The following is a 19,365-nucleotide window of genomic DNA, read 5'->3' as shown; positions in this document are numbered from 1 at the left end:
AGTTCTCCTGCAAACTCTCAGCCCAGCTTTGAAATAATTTGGCTCTGTCCAGCTGGGGTCTGCCTGCCCTGTCCCTGGTGGGGGGACCAGGGGGCTGGTTGGGCTGTCAGAGATCTCTCTCTCTCTGTCAAGGTTTGCACAAGATGTCTGTCTGCCCTAGAGCGCCTTGTGGCTGTCAGGGGGGACACACACAGGGTGATGGGTGACAGGATGACTGGGGCAGGTGGCTTTGGGTGCGTCAGGAAGGGTGGTTGCAGCCTCCTCCCTGCCTGCCTGCCCCGTGCTGCTCCGGGGGCCACGGGGAGCTCCCCTCGGGCTGCTCAGCAGGGGCACACTGGTGGCTGTCAGAGATTGGTGGCTGTCAGAGGAGACCAGGAAAGTGAGAGCCATTCTTTCTGGAGCACATCCAAAATTCCAGAGGACAACTTGCCTTGGTAGTGCTGTCCCCAGCCATCACCCTGGCATGGGGTGCCCGTGAGGAGAGTCACCACAAACCTGCTGCCTGCCTCCCTTCATGGGCTGCATCCAGCCACCAGCTGTCCCCCTCACTTCTCAGGCCCAGCGAGCCAGTTTGAGCTCTCTCCCACCTGCATCCTGCTGTTCCAGGAGACCCTTGGTGTGGGGAGTGTCCAGCAACCCTGGGACAGGCTGTGCAGGCAGCTCCTGCCCGAGTGTCCCTCCACTCCTGAGTGGGACAGTGTGAGAAGCGGCTGACAAGAATTACTGCCAAGAAAGATGTGTTTCTTTCTGAGATGGTTACTCTAGAAGGAGGAGCAGTTGTTCAAGTGTGTGGAAATTACTTTTGAGAACTGGAGTGGTCACTCAAGCATCAAGATAATTGGGCCACTTCATTACAGCGGAAAATAAGTGATGGATCTAAATTACTGCTACTATCATTTTTTTTTTACTAATTCCCATCTCATTTATCTCTCCTCTGAAATATGATGGCCACTCCCTGCAGGCCTCTCTGGCTTATGCTCCCACGAGCAAGCCTTGGGAGCCCAGGTGTCTCCTTTGGCTGTGCCTGCAGGATGCTGAGCTGCGAGTGGCCCCTCCCTCAGGGCAGCGATGTGGGGAGCAACGTGGAGCGAGCACCATGGGGAACCTGCTTGCCTTTGAGGTGGGTGAGGTTTCCCAAGGACTGCTGTGCTCCTGGCAGTCTGACTGCTTTTTGCTGGGGATATCCTGTGGGCATGTATTTGGGGTGGGAGGTAGAATGTGGTCTGTCTACTCCACGTCCTCTTCTCGCTTGATTAGCGGTGACATTCACAAGAGGTGAACACCAGGTGTGCCAGAGACCTCTCTGGATAGCCTGGAGGCAGCAGTAGGGATAAAGATGCCCATCTCTGCTGAATGGTCTTCAGGAAGTTCATGATTTGGATTTTACAACCTCATGCCAGGTCTTTTTGGCACAGAGACCCAGGATACAAAGACTGCATTTTACAAAACCCTGTGTTTTGTGGGTTTTGCCAGCATGGCTGTGTGTCTTCCAGCAGGAGCTAGGAATCGTAGGAGAATTCACCACCTTCTGCCCTTCATCCACAAATAAAACTGCTGGATTGCTGAGCAATGTCCTCAACAGGTAGTCTTGAGAGCTGGACTGTGTGCAGAGCTGTGCCTCCTAATGCTTAATGCATTATGGAAAAAAGAAGTAGGACAAGTATTGTCAGGGAAAAAATAAATAACATTTTCTTCCTTGCTAACGCAGTGCCTGTAATGTAAGAGGTATTATTGCCATCTTTTGCTGTCTGGAGCTGCAGAGAGCAGAGTATGTTTCCTGATTAAGAGCAAGACAAGCAGGGCTCCTGCAAGGCTCCCTGCATGGGCACATTTTTCTCAAGAGCTCGCAAGATGAAGGAGGCAACATGGGGCAAGTGAATGAAGACACAAACAGGCACCAGTTCGTTCTCCTTTGAGCAGGGGGAGTTCAGCCAAGGGGCAGCTCCTCACAGCCCACGCTGCAAGGAAAGGCCAGGGCAGTGCACAGGGCTGTAGCTGAAGGCAAAGGGCAAGGGAGGCATCTCAGCATTACGCAGAACAAGGAGAAATCCGCTTGTGCACCTCCCTACATCCCTGGGAATCACAAAGCCACTAGTTTGCAAAACCTTTCATTAATGTTCCCAAATAAGCTCTGGGACACATTTGCACCACTGGGATTCAACCTTGCCCACGTCAGTGCAGCAATTTTACAGGGACTTAGAAATTCTGCGCGTTTCCAAGTATCTCTGCAAAGAAGCTCATCTGCCAGAATCTCACACTTCTGCGAGCGAGGAGCCTGCCAGGGGCTGTGGGCTGGGGCAGAGGGGGACACACTCCTGGGGATGGCAGTGCCATGGACATGGCAATTTCCATCAGGTAAACAGAGCAAGGCTGTGCTCCACGCAGGTCTCATCCTGGCATCTGCAGAGAGACTCCTCTGGGCTGGAAATAATGGACGAGAAATAAATCCCACCTCAACAAAGAGGTCGGGAGGTGCAGGGAGAGAGCCCTGTGGCAGTCTCCCATGTCCTGCAAGGGTTTAGGAGCTGTAAGTGTGGATAAGCATCCCAAGCCATTGCAACTTGCTCTACTTAAACTCTGCCCATTTTAAGCAAGGGCAGGAAAGTCTTGAACCCCCAGCTAAAGCAAATCAGTTTGTTTTGGAAATGTAGAGGCACGTTTGGGTTGGGGGGTGGAGTTGGAGCATCTGTGGGACTTGATAATGGAAATTCCACAAAAAATGTTTAATCTGCCACAGACTCATGAGCAAAGGGCAGTGGCACAATAAAAACTGTGCCTGCAGGTAGTGGCTGTGCCTGTGCCTAAGTGATGAACGGGAGGGGCTCAGCATGCTGGGGTTTTTGTGGAGTTTGCCTGCTCCTTGGTTTGTAGGGGCTCAAGTCCAGCCTTGAGATACAGACAGCGAGGCTGAGCTAACAAGAATCATTTTTTGGTGCAGTGAGAAAAGGAAAGTGTCCCACACAGGAATGCCCCAGCTGTGGGGCAGGAGGGACAGAGAATGCTTCTCTGCAGGGAGCTTGGGAGAAGATGGCATGTGAAAAGGCTTCACACGGGAGGCAAGCACAGAGCAAGCCCCAGGCTGGACTGTCACTGTGCATAGACAGTGATTTTGGGACCTCGGGATGGCTCGAGGCAGAACCTGGAGGACCCCAGCACCGGGTGGGGTCACTAATGGTCCTTCCCATTGCCACCTGAACTGGGGTGGGGCTGCATACTGGGAGGAGCAGAAAGCTTTCCTGGTGCAGTACAACAGGCTGAGGGCTGCTCTGAATCAAAGGAGATAAAAATACTGTCCGGGATTGGTGCCTCTGGACAGCCAAAAAGCTGTCCAGGGGCCAAAAAAGCCAAAAAAGGAGGCTGTGCTATACCTGTGCAGAAATTGAGGTGCATGTCCATGCCCATGGCAGCCAGGGCAGGGGACATGCTGTGGCAGTGCTTGAGACAAGGTTTCCAGATCTGGGTGGCACCCCATGGCACTTGTCCCTTCCCGGTGCCCTCCAATGCTGGGCATCCCACCCAGCTCCAGCAGTGCTCCACAGCATCTGCTTTGGGAACAGTGGGTGCTCCAGTGCTCTCTTCCACACTTCTAATGAGGGCAGCCCCAAGCTGGCATTCCCTTTGGGAAAGGGGAAGGAGCCAAGGGAGAGTGCACAGACTGCAGGAGAAGGGGGTGAACCACCCTGGGGGCACTGGGTCCCAGGGGCAGGACTGGCTGTTCTCAAGATGCTTCAGAGAGAGAGCAAGACCCTGTGGAGACTCCTTGGATGCTCTCAGGGACATACCACAGGCAGAAAATCCTGCTAGTAGCAGCAAGCTCCTGCCTATCTTTGCTGATAACAGCTCCTACTTAGCCAGGCAGGCCCCTTTCCCTCAGTGTCCCTTCCCTCTGTGTGAGGGGTGCTGCTGGCTGGCAAGAGGTTCTTGGCACCTCCAGTTCCAACAGCAGAAAGGCTCAAGTCCTTAAAAGGTGAGGAATCTCACTGTATTTATTGTCCCTTGGTGCTTTTTGCAAGAATACGGACGCCTCTGGATGCTTTCCTGCGCGAGTCAATTTTTTACAAGATAAACAGGCTTTTCCACAGCTGTGCTGAACATGTGTAGAGGCATCAGTAGTTGGTCACTGCATGCTCAGAGAGGCCAGAGAGGTCCCTGGTGCTCTGCAAACACATTTCTTCAGATGGGCTTGGGTGCCAAAGCCTACAGAAAATAATGCAGGGCTTTGTCTTGGAATTAGAGCGTCCAGCGTTAAGTTTTCTGTCACTTTCCGGCTGTGCCCAGCTCTGTCCCTCCAGGGATGTAGCTGAACCTCCTCCTGAGTTATGTATATGGCCACCAATGCGGACGATTCTTACCCGAGAATTTAAAAATAGCCGTAACAATAACACAGGGGCTCTGGTTCTCCAGTCCCTGCCCGTAGCAGAAATAGTGCAGCGAGTTCACAGCCAGGCTCGTGACCACGGCGGCCTCAAGGCCTCCCTTCTCCCCTCTGTCCTGTCAGGGAGCAGGGATGAAGATGCACTAATGACTCTTGCGATCACCCCTCGCCCCAGAGGCATCACAGGCTGCCTGGAGCGGGGTGGCACAGGGGCAGGAGCCTTGTTGGGTTGGAGATGAGGGAGTCACACCTCGGGATGGAGCTGTTCCTGTGCTGCCCTGGCACGGGCAGCAGTTTGGGTGGGCCCAGCCATGAGGCACTGCAGATCTGCGGCTCTTTCCTGGTTTGCGCCTTTTCCGAGCGTTCAGGTTGTGACAGGGATTCGCCTCCACTCCCACTGAGCCCTGACGAGCTGGGAATATGGTTTGTCCAAGATGGTTAGCACTGTCACTAGTGTGTTCCTTCTGCTTGTCCCCAAGCGCTTGTGGCCTCTGGAGTCATTTGGGTGCCTGTCTCTGAATGTCCTTTGCACATGGACATGTGGTGCATCCTTTTCCATGGAAAGGTTTGCCTTTGGCTGGTGGGGTGATGAGAGGGGGTGAGAGCAAATGGGGCAGATGGATGGAGGCCGAGGGTTTAAACTGCTGCTTCTGGCAACATCCATAAACCCAGGCCTTTATCAGAGATGCTCGATGTTCTGCCCGTGTGAGGGAGGGTGGGGAGGCTGGATGAGGAAGAGGTGGGAGAGTTCTGGCATGAGACAGGGGATCCAGGGAGCTGAGCTGTGACAAGGCATCACTGTGCTGGGGACCATGCTTCCTCCTGCTGCATCCCAGCACTGCCAGCCAGTGCCAGTGTCTCCTGGGGGAGGGCAGTTCTCTTCTCCCTTTGGAGAGCGTGGTTTAAGGAGGAGACTGTGCACAAGAGCAGGCCAGGTACCCTCGGGAACGCTGGGGCACCTTTGGGAACATGGGGGCTCAGTGCTCCCCCTCGCTGCTCCCCATGACCCCTCTGTGAGCCACTGGGCACGCAACACATCACACAGTGCACAGCCTTGTTAAAGATGCCCAAAAGCACACAGTGGGCAGAGAGCAACTGCATCAACAGGGCTGGTGTTTAGCCTGTGATTTAAGCCTCGTCCTAAGCAAGCACTGCTTGCTTTTCCCTTTGGAAAGCTCTGTGAGCAGAACAGTTACTCACTGTCTGCTAACCTGAGTGGCTACACAAGTCCCATTTGACTTGTTAATTACTTCAGCGATGGCAATTCATTCTGAAGAAGCAAATGATGAGGGGGAAATACCAAGATCACCTTTCAGCAGATGCAATTACTGGGTCAGAAGAGCTGCTTTGCTTTCACAATCCGCTGTCTGGAAAAGCACACGGACATCGCTGGCCACGCTCTCTGCGGCTTGGGGAGTGTTGAAGGCAGTGCTTGCCTGGGGCCCATCTCCAGAGCTGGTGTTTGAGTTCAGCTGTCAGAGCAGGACCTCCCAAGCGTTGCGGGGAAGGTTTATCTGGGGACAGCTCAACAGATGCTGGATGAAACACAGGGAGGAGCAACGTGCCTGGGCATGGGGAGACTTTTCTCCTCCTCAGTGCTGGCTGAGCTGTGTCGAGGCACGTGGGTCTGAAACGGCCCATGGCACCTGGACTGGGGCACGGGCAGGCACCTCTTGAGAGCAGCCCAGCCTCGTGGGGTGTCTCAGATCTGCTTTGGCACTCATGGACCCTGCCCTGGTAATGCATCTTGTGCATTCTCCCTCATAGTTAGCTCATGGCTTAACCCAGCACAGGTCACTGTGAAGCTGCAGCAGGAGCAGCTCTATAGAAGACACAAGCAGAAAGAGCTGCTCGGTACCTTGGGGGCACACCACGGCTCTCCCCAAGCCTAGGGCAAGCCAGCACTGGCCAGAGATGCAGCACAGGAGCAGCTCCTGGCTCCAGGAGGGTGGGTTGCCCTGCAGCTTTGTCCCTGGGTGGTTTCCTGCATCCCCCTGAGTGTGGAGTGGGCTGTGAGCCCCAGCTGCACCGCAGCACGCACCGAGCCTGAGGCACCATGGAGATGGAGCGGGAGGAAGGGCATGAGATGGGGCAGGAGCGGCTGTGCCAAGGCACCACTGCCCCTGTCAGTGGCAGAAACACGGTGAAGGCAACCAATGAGTCAAGGAGAGATGGGTACAAAGGGGAAACAATTGGATGGGAGAGAAGGGTTTTCCATAGAGAATATGCAGGAGCAGTACTGGATCCATCAGGAATCATTACAAACTTTATTTCTCTGTGCATTGTGTACCATTGATAAGGATCATCACAATTAGTGGACTCACTGCCTATAGTGGTGGGCAATACACACAAAGAAAAAAAATGAAGCCAAACAGATGAAAATGAAATCATTGTACATAAAGGTAATCACAAACCTGAACAACCTGCACCTGTGTTTGATTTTTCCCCCAAAACAATGAGAAACAAAAATGAAAAGCCCCAAAACAAATCAAAAGTGAAAAAAGGCTCGAGAAGAAAAAAAAAACCCACAACTTCATATTCCTAGAGAAAACCTTACAGCAGGTTAATTAAAATTTCCACAGATAGTTCAAAATGAGTACAGATACCCCCAGCCAGCTGGTTATGGTACAAGCATCAGACATGGTTTTCAGCTGAGTGGGAAAAGCTCACCACGGACATGCAGGCTGGGAGTTTTCCTGGCTGGAGTGTCAGGGAGCCAGGCAAAGGGCATGGGGTGAGAAGGTATCTCTCAACACCAGTGCCCAGTGCCTCCCCTGTGCTGCGCCCTGGGGAGCTCTACACCCACATTTCCCTGGCTCGACTCTCTACCCCAGCCTGCACTCCTGGCTAAAAGGGAGTGATGCTGAGTTACACCTCCCTGTCTCATCCTGTGATTTTGGATTTGGAGAGTGCAAAACACAGCCTTTTCCTGGGGGGATGCTTCCTGGTCACACTCAGTGGAGTGGGAGATCTCGTACAGCCCTTCAGCCCTTACCTTGGATTATTCTGCCTCCAAATGGCTGTGGGAAAAGACCAGCTTTGGGGACCGGTCCTGATGGCTTAACACTCAGAAACAGGGGCTGTCACTACACCTCTGGGGATACAGGGAATAGCAGGGGGCCAAGGGCTTTGAGGCAGCCACCGACTCAAAAGGCAGAAGCACATGAGGTGCTGGGAGTCAGCTTGTTCCCCTCAGACTGCTCACCCCACTCGGGCTCCCTGGGACCTTGTGTAAAACCTCCTGTGGACAGAGGAGGCCTTCACACTGGCTTCAGCTCATCAGAGGGCCCCATCCACAGAGCTGGGCAGGGCCTGCAGTCTCTGGGGTGTGGGCTTTCCTCTCCTGAAAACCTCCAGCTGCATGGCTGTTATTGCTTCTCACGGACCCATGCCACAAGCAGTAAGTGGGGACAGCTTTCCATCCTTTCCGCCCCCGCTGAGAGGAAACAAACAAACAAACGAGCAAAACCCTATGGCAAAACCGAACTAACTAAAAATAAATAAAACCCAGTGAAAAGAAAACGCTTGTAATCTGCAATGCTCAACCCACATGGTTGGAAGGACTACCGCTATAGGATGCTATATACAGATAGATTTCATTTCATTCATGCAAATGTTACAAGTACCACGACAGCATGCCCGAGGAGGCAGAAGAGTGGGAGGAAGGCTCCCGCCGCTCCGCGCAGCCTCGGCTTGGGACACCGGACACGAGGCTGCGGCTGTGCACCCCCAAAGCATGGACAGGGAAAGGTGAGGGGCATGTGGGTGGGAAATGCTAGTTGTACACACGCCAAAACGAAACAAAAAAACCAACCCCAAATCAATGACAAAAACGGTTTGTGTTCTATCCTTAGAAAGCTCCCAGTTTCCCCTTGTCTTCAGTTCGGTCTCTTGCTCCTCTCCAACAGGGCCAGAGGGCCTGTTCCCGAGTGGTGAAGGCAGCTGGATGGCGGTGGGAGATCAGAACCCTTGCTTTCCTCTCCTTCCCTTGCCCACTGCTCTGTTTCTCACCAGCTACTCTGGCCTTCCTCACACCAACGCACCCCGGTCGCCGTCACATCCGTCTTCCCGGGGGCCGGCGGGTGGGAGTCAGCGACGGGAAGGGGCTCGGTGGCCATCGGCCGCTCCTGTTGGTCGAGTTGCAGAAAGGGCCCTGCCCCTGGTTCCTGGCTGGGGCTGCTGCCTGGGGAGGGGTCCTGCTGGCTTTGGGGTCCTGCCTAGTTCAAAGGATGCTCCAAAGCCGCTTTCCATCAGCAGGTGTGTGAACATGGCAAATCTCTTTTATTCTTTCTCTGTTCATTATACACAGCTTTATATCTATAGCTATACCTATATATCACTCTATATAGATATATATAGATATACACATATTTACTATCTCTGATTGTCCCTTTAGAAGCCCTTTATGTGGCAGTAGGCTTCCAGAGATGAGAAGAATATGTACAAGAGCCAGAGGAGGATAAAGAGTGAGGACGTGAGCAGCTTGGAAGTCCGCGGCCCGCCCAGCTCACCTCCAATCTCGGGTCTCCGCCGGTAGAGCAGCACTCCCACACTGATAAAAGCAAAAATGGTGAAGAGGGTGACGGAGAAGGCCAGCGTGCCAGGGGAGACTTGGAAGGCTTGTCCGTGCGCCGCGTGGTAGATGGCTGCGATGGACCAGGCCACCCCAATGCCCAGGAAAACATTCACAGCGTTGCTCCCGGTGACGTTCCCGATGGAGGCGTCCGCGTACTGGTCCTGCGTTGCTGCTACTTTGCTGGCAAATGTGTCTGCAAAGGAAAGATGGGGAGAAACCCTCAGGAGGAACCCAGGAGAAGAGGGCAGTTGGGGACAAATGTCAGTGGCAACACCTGGGGAAAGAAAATAATGGGTAAGGGGATAGGGTACAGCCCGTTCTAATGGAACTTCCAAGGAGCCAGGGGACTATCTGGTTCTTCTGGACCATCAGCGTCCAGAAATGCACAAGGGGGAAACCTCAATGTTCAGACATACAAGGCTTCCCCCAGTGTGGCCTCTAGCACCTTTTGCCTCCCTGAAGTCCAGTGCCTTGTGCAGACCCTGGCACTTTGGTAAGCCAGCGGTCATTATCCATCTCTTGGGAAGGAAAACCATGTGGGTGATGCATGCTTGCCCAGGTGCTCTGCCAGCTTCAATACCAGTGATAAAACCTGGCTGGCCTTTTAAATGGAAAACCTTGTGTCAGGCAGACCAGCATGATGCTGCTCTGCACCACAGGGAAGTGCTGATTTTACATCCAAACCCACTCTGGATCTGCAGGGGGAAGGAAGGGCAGGAGGGATCAGCTCATGGGTTTGTTCAGGTGAGCACTCTCAGCTAACAATGAGAAGATGAGTCCTGAACATATCTGCACTCCCAGATCACCTCAGGCATAGGCAGCCCAGGGTGGCTCAGGAAAAGAAAACAACAAGGTCATATTTCACATTTTTTAATTCTACAGAATTTCCTTTCTGCTCCTCCCCAGCGGGCTCCAAGGTGAGATGGCGAAGTGCAGCCTGGCACAAAGATCCAGTTCCAAGGAACAGGAGGGGATGGGCACATATAAGCACAGCGAGAGGGTCCATTTGCAGCAAAGAAATCAGAAGTCTGCTTTATTTTTTTAAAAAAAGGTGCCATGGAAATGCACCTGATTGCTAACGGAAGGAAAGAGCCTTGATTATGGTGCAGTAATGGACTTGTGGGACAGTGCTGATGCCTCCATGGCTCCACAGCTGCCACTGGAGAGAAGGGATGAGTATGGAAACAACCACATGCACTTCTGCAAGCTTGAGCAGTGATTTCAGTGCAGGGAAGGCCCCTGTCAGTGTTGATTTCTCTGCACTCTCTTCTGGTGCCTGCCCATCTCCTGGAAAGCAGGGGTGGAGGAGCCCAACCAGCACCCAGCTAACACAGCATGGCCTGGGAGCCAACTGAAACAAGAGTAGCCCAATGTATTCTAAAAAAGAACTTCTTCAATGCCACCTTACGTCAGCAAAAGCAGGAGGGAAGATTTTCACTGCCAAAGGTGTGAAGAAGCCCTGCAAACCTTCTGCCTAAAGCCTCTAGTGCCAGAGGTCTAAAAAATGCTCCTTCTTCTGTTCCTTGCCCCAGATCTGTTCTTCCTTTTGGTACTGCTGCTTCTTTTCTTTGCCTTCGGTATCATTCGGACAATTTCAGGATCTTTGAGCAGTGCTGATAACTGGAAGTTTGAAGGTGGTGAGGGAATGTGTGACCGATGCAAGGGCTGGTTGAGCTGGGTCAGAGCCCCTTGTCCAGGAACCAGGCTCTGCCTGCCCAGCACAGCCCATGGGAGAAGGTGAGTGAAAGGCACAGGCTCTCTTACACAAGCTGATGAGGGAATCCCCAGAGCCTCACAAGGTTTATTTCAAGCGGCTCCCCCGGCTCAGCAACCTCACCATGATCCATCTGAACCTGGTCTCACACAAAGCTGTCCATGCTGGAAAGCATGCCCTGAGTATGGACTAGCACTTAACTCACCTGGGAGCAAGGTTAAAGCAGCAGATGCTTAAAGTGCAGGACTGCCAACGCAGGCAGCATTTTAACCAAAGACCAACTCTGACTCTGAAAGTGGATACCACGGAGGCTGCCCACAGAAATAGATACTTCACAGTCTTTGCAGTGGGAAGGTCCTTGAAGTAATTCCCACGGAACTGAATCCACATCGCGGTTCTGCCCTTCCAGCCCATCTGAGACTGAAAACCGATTTCCACATAGAGCTCAAACCTGTGCTCCAGGATCCTGCAGAGCACAGCTCTCCCAGCCCAAACCCAAACCCAAACCCAAACCCAAACCCAAACCCAAACCCAAACCCAAACCCCAGCCTGGGTGGAGATGGACGTTCACAACAAGCCCCGTGGTTGTGCTTACCTGGCACCGATGTCCCCAGTGCGACGAACACGACTGCAGTGACTGAGTCCTTCAAGCCGATGGTGCAGCCAAAGTGGGATGCCAGGTCGCCAATGAAAGCTGTCAGGAGGCCAATCATGAGGATAGAGACAACGAAGCAAGCCCAGCCATTCCAGTAGTCTGTCGGGGGCACGAAGGCAAAAAGGACCTTCCAGAAGACGGTCAGAAAGTGCATCACGTAGTCGAAGCAGGAGGGCAGCTTCTCCTCCCCACATTCATCGTCATCGTCATCTTCCCCTGGAGAAAACCAGCAGTGCCTGATCAGACCTGCCCACCTTGGGGAGATTGGGCAAAGCTCCTGTGCATACTGCAGCCCCCAAAATGTTGTGTCTCATGATTTGGGCCCTGCAGGCCTTGACTTCCAAATATCTTGTTTGCTGGGCAACCGTCAGAGTGGCTCAATGGCCTTTCCTTGGCCCTTCCCACAGCACAGAGAAACACCCCAGAGGCAATGGTTTAAAAATCCACCTGCACTTCAGAAAGTGCAGAGCCTTGTGCCAGCACCTCCGCCTGAGTTTAACCATCAGATGCCTTCTGGGACTCAGCCCCTGTTCAAGACCCCTTGGCCCAGAAGATGTGGGAAATAACCAACCTCGTGCTGGCTGGAGCTGACTCGGGCAGGAGAACCTGCCAAGAATAACTCCTGCCTCATGGAGACTCCCCCAAGGAAGCCCCTTTTGAACTGCTTTGAGCTGCTTTCCACAAGTGCCTCTGACTGCTTTCAGCTCTCTGGAAAGGCAGCTGCTTTTGATGGCTGCTGAGCTGCTCTGGCACTTCACCTTACCTTTGCTGCAAACCAGGATCCAGTCATGGATTTTTGCCTGCCCTAAGGCCTCCCTGGTCAATCACTGCTGGCTGTCCTTCCCTGCTGCACTTCCCTGCCCCTTCACATGCTTCCCTGTGAGCTCTGGTTGCCTGTTTCTTGATGTCTGGTCTGACCTAGGTAAGTGGGCACTCCCTTTCCTGCTCCAGGCACTGGCACCTCACCTGTCTCTGCAACACCACTTGGCATCCAGCCTACAGGGAGTCCCCATGGTGTGGGGCTGACCCCACTAGGGAGCCCACCGGGGCTGGTGACCCCTTGTCTGACTCCTGCAGCTCTAAGGAGCCATCTGGAGAGGCTGCTGGCCAGCCTGTGCCCTGGGCAGGCTGCATGGCAAACATGGGGCTTCCCCAGCCTGGCACAGCTCACAGTGTCACTGCTGTGGCATAGTCAAAAACTCCTCCTGCTTACACTGGAACCACTCCCAGACTTGAAGGGGAGGTGACACTGTTCCAACTACGTCAGTGGGAGCCCTCCTGCTGCCCTTAAGGAACAAGGATGAATTTTTAAGTCACGAATGTTGGGGATTCCAAGGCCACTGCAAGTTGTGTTAAAGACATCCCTTGCACTTTGTTTGGTGATTTTCCATGTCCTTGATGCTTTTTTTTATTTCCCACCAAGGATGTGGACCACCAGGTCTCCCTGCATGGCTGCTGGAAGAAGCTCCTTACCAATGGGAAGATGCAAGCTTTAGAGCTTCAAACTCACTATGGCAGGAACAGCACCTAATCAGTGTTATTATTTTGGCAGATATAAATACCTATTCCTGTGCACTGTTGTGAAGATAAAGAACAGTTTTCCAGCCTGGAAAGCCTATGCTGACCTGTGTTTTTCCTCAGTGTGCAAAGGCTGTTAATGGCAGGATACACCGTGCTGTGCTTATGCTGTAATTTTTGCAGCAGGTATTTCAATCCTCTGCCAAGCTCGGGGTGCCATCAGGACTGCTGTGGACCTAAATCTTTGTGGGGACAATGAAACAGACTGAAAAATGAACATGAATGACACTGTCGTAACACTCATCCAGATCTGCCTATCATTTTGTTAAGCAGCCATGATGTCTCTCTTTTGAAGAGCTGGCCAGATCCTGTGGAGGTGACTTGAAGCACAGAGTGGGGTTGGATGGTGACCCAGGGGGGCACTCAGAAACGGGCCTGCAAGCCCCAGAATGTTTCTGCTGTGGAAGAAACTTTATAGCTTTTGGGTGCAGACTGAAGGAGCCATGAGTGACAGGCTCTGGAATGGCACAGCACAGTGTGGCACAGCCTTGCTTGCACCTGCACTGCCCTTCCACGACCTCAGCTTCTGCTTCTCCATCCCCCTGCAAACACTGCCCTGAGCTGATCATTGGGTGGGAAATGGGGGTTTAATGTTTCTTTTCTCAGCTGGGATGTTACATTTTGAAGTGGTGATGGGTGACTCTCACCTGGTCTCCACCGTGAGCTGTGGGGGAAAAACTCAAACCCAACCTCCAGTGTTTAAGGCATTTTAACTTGTCTTACACAAAGCTTGAGGAGCTAGTCTGGATATCTCCAGAGCTCAGAGACAAACTGCTGATCCACAACTGCAAGGGACAGCTCATGTCGACCAAAATACATCCCATTTATTAAATGCTTGTTAATCATCTGTTAGCACTGATCATGGCTATATATTCAAGACATTGGGGCAACAGGGTTTCCACGTAACTGCAGTCTTTACATGCGTCACAGGAATGGGATCCAACCGTCAGTGACTATCTTTGCTTTAACATGGGATGCAATTAAATAATTGGTTCTGGCATAGATTAGTTTAGCCATATTAGCTACAAAACCTTCAGCAAGGATTGTCTTGCATGATAAGTTCATGCTGAATCCAAAATAATGGGAGGCTCTTGCCTTGAGGCTCTGAGAAGAACTGTGCTGAAAGAGGAGGGATCACAATTTGAGGAGAAAGCTGCTGCACAGCGTCCTGCCCTTGTTTCCAGAGGCAGAGGGCAAATGGTACTGCCATCCTTGTTAATTACCTGGGGCTGGGCAGAGGTTACCATGTATAGCAGAGTTAGAGGCTGGAAGCTGAGTGGTCCCCCATGCATTTCAGTGCACAATTAGCCAGATAAGAGGTAATCGCATTCCCCAGTGATTTAATTTAAGCTGGTTGATTTTGCCCTAATGTGTGCACACCCAGCCAGGGCTGGGCTGTGAGGCTGTAACATCCAGCCAGTGAGTAATAGTGTCTCCAGTTGTTAAAACAACATCTGGAGGAGATCTTTCTTTCTTTCTTTCTTCTTCCACATATATGGGAATGATAATAAATCCTGTACTGGGCATACTGGTACACATGGCACTGGCACCTGTGAGAAAGGTACAACAGGGCATTTGAGGGAAAGGCAATTCTCCAAGGGAGGAAAGGTAAGATCACACAGGATCTGGTTTGACCACAGATACGATGTGCTGCTGCAGCTATTGGGCTGCTGAGCTGCAATCCTCCAGCCACAGCTGGCTGGGGCAGCAGGAGTTCCAGAAAGCAGGATGTGTCAAGGGCAAATTTTGGCTCACAGAGAGTGACTGCCTTCAGTGTTTGGCACCTTCGCTACTGCGTTGTCCTCACCGCAGAGGTACAGGGAGAACCAGGGATGGGGAGCACTGTTGCTTCACACCCGCATCATTTATGCCACTCTGAATTTCCACGCTGTGTTCACCTCCCAGATCTCTCCCACTGAACTGACATTTTCCCCTCTGCCGTCTGGTACCAGCCAAGGTGTTGCTCTGCCTGGTGCTACAGACACACTTCACGCAGAAGGTTTCCTACACATGAGACAAGGTGCCCTCACGAAAGGGTTCAATTGGCTGCCTTATTTATGCAGGCACTGTAAATAACTCTGCCACCTGTTTTGCCTCCTGCTGCTCCACTACAGTCTGTGTTACTGATACAGCCAAGCTGAGACAGGAGCGAGTGTGATCGTAATTCACCTGGAGCTGTGGCCCAAACTCACCCGCGCTGACAGTAATGGCCTCAATAAACTGCTCCCTCCAGCTGTTTGTGCCAACCACCAGGGCCAGGTTCGTCTTCTTAATGAGCTTGTCCACCGTGTTCTGTGAATGGAGATGCAGAGCACAGAATTAGGGGCTGGAGATACTGGGCTAAAACCCACCAGTGCTAGTGCTTACAGCCATGTGTTTATGGAACAAGCTGAGCAGATTTTAAGCTCAAGAACCCCAGCAGCAAACCCAAATATAAGTACTTGCTATTCCTTTCGCTGCTGCTAAAAAAGACCTTTTGAAACCTACTCATGGATGGGAGTTTGAACCATCTCAGAGCCACAGTAAAGGTGGCCTGTTATATTTTTATACTACAGAGAAAAGGAAAAGATAATGAAATGGCCTGTTTTCAGCTCTTGGCCTGGCACATGCATTCACGGCCGCTGAGCTGCACAACCATTACTTGCATTTGGGGTATCAGCCCTTTGCACTGGGAGTGCCAGGCTTGGGGCTCACTCAAAGCTGCCTGTAAGTAGGACCAGCACATGGAACTTACTGTGAGAACAAGGTTGTGTTTTAAAGCAACCTGCAGCATTTGGGATCCCAGCTCCCGTTCTGTGTGTGATTCCATTCACTGCCCCACTTTGCTCCAACACCATCAACATGTGCCTCCCACTGCTGTGCAAACCCAAAAGGAGGGTGGCCAGCCAGGGGGGGAAGAAGAACAGGGACAGAGGATGTGGACAGTACCTTGAACTCATAGGATTCCTCAATGATGATCTCGAGTTTGGTGTGCTCCCCCAGGACTGGGCGCCCCATCTCTGCGATCCGACGCTCTTCCTCCTCCTTGCTGGTTAGTGGCTGCTTTTCTTCATTCTCCTCTGCAAAGCAAAGAGCCTGTGGGTGAATCAGGCCCAGCTGGTCACTCTGGATCTGGCTTCCTGCCAGAGGGGGAGGTCAGGAAGCCTCCAGGTGGGAGCATGAGTGACAGAACAGTGGAGAAGGAGTTCAGGAGCAACAGACAGACAGGATAGTTTTATGAAATGCTAGCAAGAGGTCTGCAACTCATCCAACCTCAGGAGGAGTCCTGCTCATCCTGGGGCTGGGGAATAGCTTATTGCTGTCTCTCCCACAGGGATGCTGGGAAAGGGAAAGATAGCACTGAGGCTGCTCCATTCCTCAGCACTCCAGGCTTGCACTGAGGTACGGTCAGGACAATTCCACCAGCCTGTTACAACAAGAGAGCACTGTCAGCAGCCCCAGGGCTAAGATGCACATGAAATCTTGGATCTGCCTCCTCCTGAGCAGGGCTTTGCCTTGGAGAGGGGGCTGCCAGCCAATGCCTGCTGTGATGGTGGGGCTGGAGGAAATAGCACAGATGTAAGAAGCCATCCACAGGCCAATGCCTGGCTCCAAACCCTGAGAGAGGAGGCAGCAGAGGGACTACAAGAGCAGTGAAGCAGGTCTGCACCTCCACTGTCATCTGTGCAGCCCCTGGGGCATGAGGACTGCAGGCAGCATGCCCTTTGTCACTGTCCCTTGTGCAGACCCCACCGAACTCCCTTCCAGTCCACCTGAGGGATGGGGAGAAGAACATCAGGGCTAAAAAGGACTGGAGTTCATCTGTCAGTAGGCAAATGCCCCAGTCAGTCCACATGAGACTGACATGGTGCCACACCACAGATACCTTGGATGGAGACCACGGTGCAAGGAAGAGGATGATCTCTAGCCTGGACCTTCCTGAAGACAGGTTTGCCTATTAAAGTGATCAGCAGGAGATCAGCAGGGGGGACTGCAGGCACCGCACAAGCTGTCCCCATGCAGTTAGTAAACTCCACTCCTATGTCACACGGGGTTAGTGCTGCTCCCTTGCTGGCTGCCCCTTGTCTGCTCAGGTGGCACAGAGCTGATGGAAAGCCCTTCTCCTCCTGCAGGCCAGAGGGACCCACCTTGGAGCCAGAGCCTCCTAAATCTGAATAATGTTTCCAGGGCTCCTGAGGGGCGGCTCTGCAACATGTGGGACCCAGGACCTTCTCATCCTGCATTGTTCAGCTGAATGAGGGAAGCTTGGCTGTTTCAGGACAGATGAGCTGGCCCTGCTGCTGGGTCTCGCTGGTGGGAAAGGCAGGGGCTGCACATCTGAAGCAGCCATGGGGTCCTGTACATCCCCAGTGCTCGGGCACCTGGCTCAGGCCTGGGAAGTGAGGAAAGAGCCCAGTGTGCAGGGAAGGGACGACTGGATTAAATGGAGAAGCTCACTCAGCTCCAAGAGATGGAGAGGGGTTGCTTGTCACTTCAGCGGTGACAGGTCACCCTCCTCGAGGTGGAGTTAGGTGTGTGTGGCAGGCAGAGCACTCTGTGAGAGGACACGGTGTTAATGGGACCGGCCGGGGCGGGGAGGCCGCGGCTCAGCGCCTTCTTACCATTCCAGAGTTTCCCTCCAGGACAGAACAAAAGCAAAGAGGAAACCAAGAGGAAAGAGCGGGGTGAGCATATGGCCATGAAGAGAAAGGAACAGGGGGACAGGGGAAGAGTAGAAATCCATACCTGTGATGGTGAAGCCACCTAGATGAAACCAAAAATGAGAAAAAGGGAGAGAGAGAGAGAAAGAAAATAAATGAGGATTAGCATTTGCACATCAACACAGACATGGTGGTCCTTCCCTGCCCCACTGTGGACATGGGGGCTGCTCCCCAACACACACCCACACACACCAGGGAGAGTGTGGGGACACCTGAACACAGGCTTTTCAACCCACATCTGCAAGCTGCCACCCCTTGGTGTCCCATAAATGCTGTGGAAGAGGTAAAAACAGTGCCAAGTCTGCCCCGGAGCTGAGGGTGCTTTGGGGAACAAGGATGGCTTTGCTTCCCTCCCCAGCTGCCCTATCCTGGAACTGGCCAGCAAGGAAATTCAAAGGCTGGTTAGGGTCTAAGTTCTCCCCAAGACAGGAGGCAAAGTTTGTACTGTCTCTTCAGAAAGGATTGGCCAACTTTCCTGTCCAGCCACAAGCATCCCTAGGTGGCCAGGAAATCCTGTTTCTGCCACGCCAGTTTAGAGGTGATGGGTTAATTTGTGTGGCACAGGTTTGCATCTCGGGGTGTTGGCAGCTTTACTCTGGCTGCAACAGCACCACCCCCCAAAAATGCTCCTTGTACCACCTGTTAATATTGCTGACTTTGGGGCTCTACTTTAAGGAAAGATGGGGCATTAGGCACCTGAGCTTACTTAACTAGTGCTGACCACCCTAAAAGAGAATGCTGTGAGCAGAGAAAAACATCAAGCAAAATCGATTTTCTTCCAAAAATATGCAAACCAGAAAAATGGAAAGGAAAAATGAATGCGCGCTTACCAAGCTCATTCAACAACAGGGCTGTGAAGAAGACAGAGACAAACACAGAAGAAGAAAAGTAAATGAATAATGAAATCAAAAGGGATATCCACAGAAAGACACCAGATCCCAGGGCAGAGATTTCAGATCTGTAAAGCTGCAGGATACCGTGAGTGTTAAGAGAAAGACACTAAAAACAAAGGAACAGAAAGGTTTCATGGGATTGCGGATTTAAAATAAAAACCATTGCAAACATGGGGTGGATATGGGATTAAAAGACACACTCCAAAAAATTCATTTTTCCCCTTTGAATTGTTTGTGCAAGATCTTCCATTGGTCTCGGAGGCAGTTCTGCCCCAGGGGAGGACACAAGATGTCCCATGTGCAGCAGCTACTGGCTTTGACCTCCTCCAGCTGCCTGATGGGGAGCAATGGCTCCGGCAGCAGCTGCACTTTTGGCATAGACAATGAGAGAAGAAAAATCTGTGGCAAGGCTTGGCTCAAGGGTCTTGTTGCTCAGCATTTTAGATCTCCAAAATGAAAGAAAAAGCCTCTCCCTCAGCGCCCTGGTGGATCTCGGGCCACACCACAGCCCAGGGGTGACATTTCAGAGATGCCCTCCTCTCTCTGAGCACACCACTCCTGCCTCGCTGCTTCTTGTACAAAACCAAATACAAAGAAATTAGTTTAAAAGAAAAAAAAATAGAAATTGCATGGCCAAAGCAGCAAATAGCTGCTCTAAACAGTCCTTTACAGTTTTGTCTTGCCTTTCCATCTAGTGAGTTGGCAAAGCTGAGCTTCTCTCAGGTTTCCTCAGTTATCTTTGTGACCAGGAAGATGAGAAACTTTATTTCCTTTTCCTTTTATTTTTAGCTAAAAATTTCAGCTGAGATCTCCAGAGCTGGGACCACAATTTTTAAGCCTTGGATCTGGAAAGCATGCTTGCTTCTGCTGGACT

The 19,365-nt window shown here is 52.2% G+C and overlaps 1 protein-coding gene across 5 annotated transcripts in view; it reads right to left on the bottom strand.

Moving 5' to 3' along the window:
* Positions 1–6,615: 6,615 nt before the first annotated feature.
* Positions 6,616–19,365, bottom strand: part of SLC8A1 (solute carrier family 8 member A1) — a 128,129-nt gene continuing 115,379 nt past the window's right edge. For 2 of the 5 annotated variants that reach the window (XM_069009147.1, XM_069009148.1), the window contains 8 exons: positions 18,429–18,449; positions 17,624–17,641; positions 17,500–17,514; positions 16,764–16,832; positions 15,827–15,957; positions 15,091–15,190; positions 11,261–11,536; positions 6,616–9,144 (listed from right to left, as the gene is read on the bottom strand). In XM_069009147.1, the coding sequence (XP_068865248.1) occupies positions 8,768–9,144; positions 11,261–11,536; positions 15,091–15,190; positions 15,827–15,957; positions 16,764–16,832; positions 17,500–17,514; positions 17,624–17,641; positions 18,429–18,449 (1,007 nt within the window). In that variant the 3' untranslated portion in view covers positions 6,616–8,767. The remainder of the gene's footprint in view (positions 9,145–11,260; positions 11,537–15,090; positions 15,191–15,826; positions 15,958–16,763; positions 16,833–17,499; positions 17,515–17,623; positions 17,642–18,428; positions 18,450–19,365) is intronic. The other 3 variants (XM_069009149.1, XM_069009150.1, XM_069009151.1) reach the window with 3 other exon arrangements.

Source organism: Aphelocoma coerulescens, chromosome 3 (assembly GCF_041296385.1).
Source record: "Aphelocoma coerulescens isolate FSJ_1873_10779 chromosome 3, UR_Acoe_1.0, whole genome shotgun sequence".
Classification (NCBI taxonomy): Eukaryota; Metazoa; Chordata; class Aves; order Passeriformes; family Corvidae; genus Aphelocoma; species Aphelocoma coerulescens.
This window is presented reverse-complemented; position numbering and strand designations above follow the sequence as displayed.